Genomic DNA, 8,937 nt, shown 5'->3' on the forward strand with positions numbered 1-8,937 from the left:
GCCTAATTTATTTACTTTTTTTTAAATAGTTTTAAGTTTAGCTATATATATAACCATTATAATTAAAAGTTAAATCAGCAATTTAATTTGCCCTAAACTACCTAAGGATGATAAAATATGCAGAGTCCATAGGTGGTTTCTTCTAACTTAACTAAACTACCTAAGCCTTACACATGAAAAAATATCCGTTAAAATTTTAAAAATAGTATTATAGTACGCAGTAGATGACCAAACAAATAAGTTGTACCTTACTAAAGAGCATTGAATACAGACATTCAGACCAATAACATAAGGTAGGATGCGCGTGAGGGTTGCGCAAACGAAACTTGATGCCGGGTAAAAGTATGGGGGAATGAACAAAAAGGGGAATTTCTAAAGCTTTTTGCGACAGGTTTTTTAACATGAGCCCGCCGTTCCTTCTCTACTTCTTCCATGGTAGGGCTACCTTTACAGATTTTGTTACCATGATAAGAAGTGGACCCTAAACGTGTTTCGCGGGCAGACTTCAAAGACCTTGGTTACGACACCAGAACAAGAATACAAAGCCATTAAAAATTATTTTCAAAAAACAAACAAAACAACAGGTAAAAAATTGCATTAGATATATAAACGATGAGCCCTCGTGGCAAACAAGTAGATCTTTACAAAAACATCACATGACTGTCATGATATAAAAAAAAAATTGCTATTGGCCAATAATGGCACGTGATATTTACACCTTTAAGAATTTTCTTCCATTTATTTTCACGTTGTTATGAATCCAGCTCAACACTAGATCATCGTGTCACTACAACTAAAAGACCATTATTACCCTTTTAGCGGAAATGTTTTTCTAAACCAAAACGGGAAAATGACAATCGGATTTCGTTTACGTTTCTGCATTACGATTCTGCTTAATTACGTTGTAAGAAGACGTGGAAATACAAATCCGCTTTTACTTCGGCTACCGTTTTCCACTGGTGTTCGACCAGGAAAATGTGTTGAATCGCTTGTTGGGTTAAATAAAAATTGTATTGTAAAATACGTCAAACGTCTGTTTTTATTCCATTTAATGATGTTCGATTTAACTTTCTATTGACGCCAATCGTGGGATATCTATTCCTTTTAACTGGTAAGCTAACTACTTCGTATCAAACAAACAGATCCGTTTATTTTGAGCTTAACAACACTTCGTAGTTGTTTAGATACTGAATCCGGCTTAGGTGGACTTTTCTTCTATTTTTATAAATTTTACGATGTCTCATCGCATTTTCCCATGATAGACTATCCCCTTCTGGAATCAAAACGGCTATGGTCCGACAAGTACAGTTTAATTATGAAAGGAGGTCGTACGTTGAAGTTCAAGTATTTTAAAGGGTTTAAATTTATTTTTAAAAATTTTCGTATATCTTAACAACCTCATTGAATTGGAACGAGGGGTGCTCCATGACTTGCAGCTAAAATGGCGTTGTAAGTATTTCTGTTTTATGCTGACTATCTGATCCAAAATCTCGGTTGTCCAAAATTGCTCGATCTGGGAAATTTTTTCACTAAGTTGTGAGGCTATGGAAAAAAAGGTTAAAATTTTCAAAAAAATTCGTTTAATTTTTTCAAACCAACGATATTCTTATGTTTTCGATGACGCTCTACAAGTTTTCCATTGACAAATTAATTCCAGCACCTAGAAGTGAAAAATTATGTTTTGGAAAAACGTGAAATAGATTAAATTTTGTCAGCTAGTGTCCTACGGCATGCATAACGTACCATAAAATTGCAACGTTCTAGAAAGCATAGTATAAAAACCAATAACGTTTTCAAGCAAAAAGACAGCCTGTAAATCAACGGTAAAACCGTCGTTAGACTTCATTTGAGACGAAATGGCCGACAGTGAACGCTAGGAGCAGCAAACACAAGGAGAACTCAGCCCAAGCATTTGCAAAGCAAGAGGTATTAGAAGATATCTTTGCAAAATCCACAATCATGATGATCAGTGTCGCTGTATTGCTGGCCGTAGTATCTGTGCTGGCCACAGGAGGAGGTAAGTCTCTTTGAATTTTAAAAAGTTAAGGGGCGTTCAGACTTTACTCTTTTAGGGACCAATTAATTGGCCACCAAAACTACTTGGCAGTGAATTCAGCAATGCGAATAGCACAGTTGTTGGCGAACCACAACGGCCAATTGGTTTCGGGTAGGTGACCAATTTTTGGGTGCATGATATGTTTGGATTTACAACTATTTGAAAATGATCCTATAAAGTTAAGGTTGTCCAGGACTTCGACCAGTCGTCGGCTTTTAAGATCGCTATTATCGAAAAAGCGGACATGACCGGCTCTAAATTATAATTTTCATACATAACAGAATACAGTAAAACATAAAAATAAAGACCATTGAAATCATAGCAGACGATAATAAAAAATACTGATAATTCATTGGTGGAACCCAAATCTTTAGCAATTGTCGTGCTATTGCGATCCACAAAAATTGAATATAAGGCCTTTATTGGTGGAAAGATGTGAACAGCGTACAATTTCCAATTACCTGGTACATCGGATATCAACAACTAATATGACACCAATAAAATTGCATAGTCTGAACGGTACTTAATTCACCGTAACTGAGAATACGCAGGCGCTACTTTCGTGATAGTATCCGCCTACTGGAGCAAGGAAGAACCTGCTTCTACTAGGGGAGCGGTGGGTCTTCAACCCTTCAGCTGCGAAAGAGTTGTGGGTTTTCTTCGGAAAATCACGAGGTGAACAGGGTGGTGCCTTATATTATCACTTCCCGGTAATTTATTCCTGGTAACACACGCGTAACAACCTTTGAAATATAGTTGGACAAAAATCACCAGTCCTTAAATTGACCAACAAGCCTGAAATTGCTGAACAGTGCAAGAGAAGCACAAACGGGGCCCTTAGAACCGCAGTCGCGCAAGGGATGAAAATTGAGGGAGATGTGGTAAATATTATTAGCTTTTTCATACTTATGCCTAAATAACAGGGTTATTCGACTTTTAGGAGGCTAGATTACGACGCTATTCCAGTAAGAGATAAAAAGTCAAATATAATTTTCCTCGCTTGGGTGAAGTAGGGGGATTTTATGTTGATTTGTCAACAGCAATATCTATTGCGGATAAACAGAATATCGTGAAAAATATAAAAAAAACAATAGTAGGGACGAATGGGTATAAAAATGAATTACCAAATTTGTTTTTATAACTTTGAAAATAACTAAATGTTTTTAGTAAAAATGTAAAACTATAATAATAAAAGAAGTGTTAGCTAGGCAACGTACATGGCCTTCTCAGTCAATATATATTAAAGAGACTGGGATCTGACTTATGAGAAACTATTTAAAAGCTTGCGTAATAAAACCTCCCAAAATTGAATAGCCTTGATAAATCTTTCCTTGTAGATTTGATGAAATAGCAAATACGAGTGTGTTAATTTGAACTTAACCATATTAACATCCAACAGTCGGATCTAGACCAGTGTAAAATCGACTGTTTGATAACGGATGAAAAGAAGAACAAGAAGACCAAGATTCCTAACTTGCCGAGGGATGACTTCGATGCTTGCGAAGGTGGACAGGTATGCGAGTCCAAACGAGTCGAATAAGTAGCCCTTCTAATTGAGAAAAACGCAGGGTTGCCTGAAAGGAAAATGCGTAGCGACAGACGATGATGCCGTGAAAGCTTGCAAACAGCGGTTCACCCGTTATAGGCGAGCCAGATTCTACCGCCCCCAATAACTGCAAGGCCAAATGCACCATCAAGGGTGTCGACGCTCAGAAAACTTGCGGAAAGCCCAATCTTGCTGAAGGCACCCCGTGCAATACTAAAGTAAGTGTTCCACCGGAAGCAGCTCGTCGTGTATCAATGTATCCAGTGACGAATTAACTATCCCCCTGCCGTTGTCTTGAGCTGTATTAATTCCCCTTGACCTTCAACTGGCCTCGTTTCGGAGCCCCCTTTCTCTGGGCAAGTTCCAAGTTGCAAGGCATAAACTTATTGGTTAATCTGCCAAGGAATGTCTTAGTTTCGACGTGGTGACGTAATCGAGGAATTACGAAATAGTCGCTCTGCAAAGTCCATCTCAAACATTTTTTAAATCCCCATAACTTGATAAGATATCTCTTACTTGCTTAGTATCCAGCTAGGTCTTTAAAATGAAAGAAGTTTCTTTGCAGACTCTACGCTTTTTACATTAGGTGTACACAGCATTAAGGCTTAAAATTATCCCCTAGTGAAATGCCAAAATCACACTCCTTTCCATAGGAATATTTATATCAAAAACCTATTTTATCGATCAAGAAAGTTTTATAAAGTTTGTTATGTTTGCCCAACACTCATTTTTTACCGACAGATCTTTTGGACGTCTGCAAAGAAGCATGTTTCAAGCGAATAACATTAGCCCGATATAAAGAGATGAACATTTCTCTTGTAGTAGATATATTAAACGCTTTTGCTACGGCTAATGGGGCAATTCCCTCAGACACTCGTTAATTCTTCGAAATCAGTGTTACTCTTTAAACCCAATCAATGAACCGTTTCCGATTTATGGCCGAATTTGTACTGAATCGCGTGGCTTTTTCTCTAATATGAAAAAAAAAATCCCAAAATGTTAAATTTAGCAATCCGGTCAAGTTGCGTATCGTTTCTGTAGTATGTTTTAACGTTGAGTCGAATGAGACACGCCGCGGATTGCTGGGACTAATAGTTTCGGAGGTATGACCAAAAGTACACTAAATAAAGGTTTTTTTTCGGAATTTCATTAATGTTGAAAAGGTATATCAACCATTTGGCCAGGACCAACCATACTTTCGGATCGTACGTATTATTTTGTGCCGAATCGAATGAGACTGCAATTTCGTAGGATGAATAGTTTCCGAGCTATAACGAAACATGTGCGAACCATAAATGGTATTTTTTTTTCAAAAAGTTCGAAAATATTCATTTAAACCACCCCCCGTGTTTACAAATTTCTCCCCGGACGACCACAATGTATTCATCTTACATACTACTAAGTGCTGAATCGAATGAGACCAACCGCAGCACCGTGGAATGAATCGATAACGAGTGATGACGGAATTTACATCAGATAATTGACATTTAATCCTCAAACAGGTTCTGAAAATGTGTTTTTTCTTTTTTTGCCCTCAGACACTCGTTAATTCTTCGAAATCAGTGTTACTCTTTAAACGCAATCAATGAACTCATTGTTTTGTATTACTTTTTTAGAGCGCTTCCGGCTTCACGTGCCAAAGTGGCCAATGCTCAAACAAGCCTACTACCGCAGCAGCCACCTCAACCGCAGCAGCCACCTCAACCGCAGCAGCCACCACAACTAAAGCAACAACTTGAAATTAATGTAGCATCACTCAGAAATTTCTGATCTATTTCAATAAAACACGAAAACAGCAATCTTATTTTTATTTTTTTAGAACTAAATACTTTCTACATTTGTTCCTTAAATTTCTGTTTACAAAATTATACACCAGGACGTACAGTTTATTGAGGTTTCTTCTCTGTCCCAATAGTCAACAAAGCTTAACATACGTTTCTCAAATTTTTATTTACGGTGTTGAACTCAATCACTTATCGTATTTGAAAACGTGAGAGTTCGAATATGGGTTTGCGGTATTCGAAGTTTAGTAATTGAGCCCCTTCTGGGGTTTAATTAGCTTCGATCCGACGAAGACCATTGCCGTATTCTCTCTGCCAAAGCTGGTCAGAGTCAGTGCGTGCGCCAAGGAGGGAGGCAACCTATGCTATAGCCTATTCTGCAACATTACAAGAAGTCAGAAAATCCTGCCAAGGGACTTAAAAATATTTAAAATAAAATAAAAAGTTTGAAATGCAGAAGGGGGAAAAATTCACAATTTATAGATAAATGCTTACTGAAAATTTAGTATTAGACTATAGTTTTATGTACAAGAAGCTATTAGAATTGCGATTTCCATTTATTTCTTTTCATTGGTGTAAAAATTGAGAAGCTACTTTTATTTATTTTACCTCCATAATCATTTCAATCGCAAAATATAAATACTTTAATTTAACCTATAAAGACGCTCGATCCATGTCAATGTAAGCCCCCCAGAGGTCCTTTAATTCCTATAAAATCCTATATTATCAAAAATGTCCTATAACATCCTATATTTTTAGAAAAATCTACAAAAAGTCTTATAAAATCCTATAATTTTGATATTTTGCTCATTTAAAATTCCGCCACTCACGTCGTCAGTTATATTGCTAGGATAAATTCTGATACAAAGTCATTCTTGTCTATACTTTGGTTATTGTTAACACGGTTAGCTACTAGTATATTTTTGTGGTAAAATGTTTAAAGTTAAAGTTAACCAAAGTTTTATTTAACTAAATGTAGATTTGTATTTTAAATGCATAAAGTTAGTGAATCCTAGAAAATCCTATAATTTTGAAAAATTGTCCTATAAAGTCCTCTATTTTTAGAAATATAATCCTATTTTTCCTAAAAAAAATTAAGATTTGAGTGGGGGCCCAGCGGCATGATCAACACCTTCAAAATATTCTGCTACAAAAACGGCAAGATGGATACAACTATTTACCATTATCAGTTACCACTAAAAGTATGAAACAGCTCACGCCCCAGAAAGTAACCCAAGTGGTATGATAGATGCATTGAAACCCGAACCTTAACAGAGAAAAAAACCGTTTGAAATCATCAACCAAACAATTAGGAATTTGGAAGATAGATTCAAATGTCCTGGACTATAATGTGAGCAATCCAAAGTTCGTCAATGGCGAAAAAGATTTTATGGAGAATTCATGAGGGATTTTTACACTCTAGAAAAGACCGCGCTTTAATCATGTAAATATAGACTTTTACATTTTAACTTGATCAAACCTACGCACTTACAATATCTTCTTTCCCCGAATCAACCTGTATGTAGGCGTGATTGTAGTCTTATATGTGGAAAATTTTCTCGCGGAGCGAGTTTAAATCCCTTATGTTTAAAACCGGTTAAAACCACGAATAAAAAAAATGCTCAAATTGTTTATATCTAGCCCCTTTTACTTCAAAAATGGTCAAATTGACCGATTTAAAAATAACGTTTTTGCGCGTGACAGTACCTTTACATTGTGAGGCATAGCAGCCTTATTTACCTGTTTTTATACCCTAACATGGCGGCGTATTTTCACGTGCAAAATTAATTTTAAGATCCCGCTATTGCTTATATCTAGCCCTCATTACTTCGTAAGACGACGTAGCTGATGACAGAAAGTGAAGGTTAAGTTTTAGTTTCGTTTTGAAATAAAACATGTAAAGTATTATATTCTGCATTTTTTATTTGAAATAAATAGTATTTAAAATTTTCAATATTTCTAATTCATTTCTCAATATTTTTTTTAATAAAACAAAAGTGTTTCGCCAAGGAAATTTTTTGGTGGTTAAGACCGGCTTAAACTAGTCTGGCTGACTCTTGCCAACCCTGGTATTAGGAAAGCCCAAAAGTTAAGGGTTTTTGTTAGAATATCCTAAGCGGAAAATATATGAAGGCTGCAACTCGTTGGAGGCTATTTGGTTCCTGTGTTGCGTTAAACAAAATCAATTATTTTAATCCAGGTTATAATATAATATAAGGAAAAGGTAGAAGACATGATTATAAATATGGTATGTTTATTGGATAATACTACGTATTAGTTACGGAAACCCGCTGTGGAACAGTGTTGGATCTATAACTACAATATTTATCAAGGTAGGTAACATTAAAACATCTATTAAAATTTCGGTGTGTTTTATTTGTCCTCGGCTTAAAACAATTCGAGCTTTAGGATTTATATTTTTTAATCGTTTTTTAAATATCTCCTGGTTTTTCCCTTGTTATTGAAATACGTACGAAACCCGGAAATTGACTCATCGACATCGCGTGATATAACGGATAACTTAACTTCCCATTTCATTAATGCCCCTCGGCTTAAAAAATCTATAATGAACCCTTCGAATTGAAGAAAAAATAATAATAAATAATAATCAGCTAGCTATTTATTTTAAGACTTTTAGTCATGGTTATTTTTAAGATATTTAAAAAAATTATTTAATGATAAGACACGATACTTCATGACTGGTTATAATAAAATTTTTATTTTATAATATATAAAATAAAAACATTTAAAAGCGGACAATCTTTCGAACCGTAGTTCCTCCTCAGGTTCCAAAAATCATTCTGATTACATCTTACAATCTTGTTAAAATTTCTACATTTTTTTTTATATATAAAAACCGACATCCATTTTTAATTTTATTTTTTTAACAAATTTTTTAACTAATCTTACTGTTTAATTTTAAAATCTCCCCAATTTTTTATGTCTAATGGCCCTCTATCTAAATTTAGCTTCCCTCTATTTTTAATGTACACTGATTCTTTAAAATTCCTTTTTAACCAATTATTTTCGAGTGTCAATATTTTTGATTTTTCCCATTCAATTATATGGTTACAATTATTTTTTAAATGGCATGCTATTCCATTTTCAAGACTCTTTTTTTTATCTTATCTTTAATTGAAAAGCTTGTCCGCTTTTAAATGTTTTTATTTATATCAAGAATGTATTTATTTATACCTAGGGAGAATGTCTATGTCGAGACGGTTTTTAGCCTTTCTCTCAATCCACCCGTTGCATAGTGTTTCGAAAAGCCCTAAATGCGGCAGAAATTAAAAAATTACCAGACACATATAATATTTACATATTTGTTACCAGGAAGTCAACAGGAATAACGTAGCACCAAAATATTAATGCTGCGCCCCCTAGCGACGAAGTTAGCTTCCCCCTAGGTACACAGCTTTAACGTTGGTGGCATTTGATAGCCCTTAAAGAGTTTAGAGAGTTGACAAAAATTCACGGTCGTAAGTCTTACCATATACTAATAAAATTAAGTTTTAGGGTTGGAAAAGTCCATTTTAGAGCATGTTCACCCGAGA

General features: G+C 35.2%; 1 protein-coding gene across 1 annotated transcript; it reads left to right on the forward strand.

The window, feature by feature from the left end:
* The first annotated feature begins 1,910 nt into the window (after positions 1 to 1,910).
* Positions 1,911 to 5,401, forward strand: LOC149961138 (uncharacterized). The gene is made up of 5 exons (XM_090168653.1): positions 1,911 to 2,017; positions 2,813 to 2,937; positions 3,456 to 3,569; positions 3,625 to 3,820; positions 5,219 to 5,401. Exons 1-4 carry the CDS (start codon positions 1,960 to 1,962, stop codon positions 3,727 to 3,729), a joined length of 402 nt encoding a protein of 133 aa, XP_090024779.1. The 5' UTR covers positions 1,911 to 1,959; the 3' UTR covers positions 3,730 to 3,820; positions 5,219 to 5,401.
* The last annotated feature ends 3,536 nt before the right edge of the window (positions 5,402 to 8,937 follow it).

Source organism: Leiobunum rupestre, chromosome 1 (assembly GCF_980474605.1).
Source record: "Leiobunum rupestre chromosome 1, qqLeiRupe1.1.hap1, whole genome shotgun sequence".
NCBI classification, from domain to species: domain Eukaryota; kingdom Metazoa; phylum Arthropoda; class Arachnida; order Opiliones; family Sclerosomatidae; genus Leiobunum; species Leiobunum rupestre.

Excerpts from the sequence above, each read along its gene's own strand:
- LOC149961138 (XM_090168653.1), top strand. The coding sequence starts at position 1,960 with ATGATGATCAGTGTCGCTGTATTGCTGGCCGTAGTATCTGTGCTGGCC. Across the intron at positions 2,018-2,812 it reads TGTGCTGGCCACAGGAGGAG|TTGGACAAAAATCACCAGTC; the intron begins GTAAGTCTCTTT and ends TTTGAAATATAG. Across the intron at positions 3,570-3,624 it reads ATGCTTGCGAAGGTGGACAG|GGTTGCCTGAAAGGAAAATG; the intron begins GTATGCGAGTCC and ends AGAAAAACGCAG.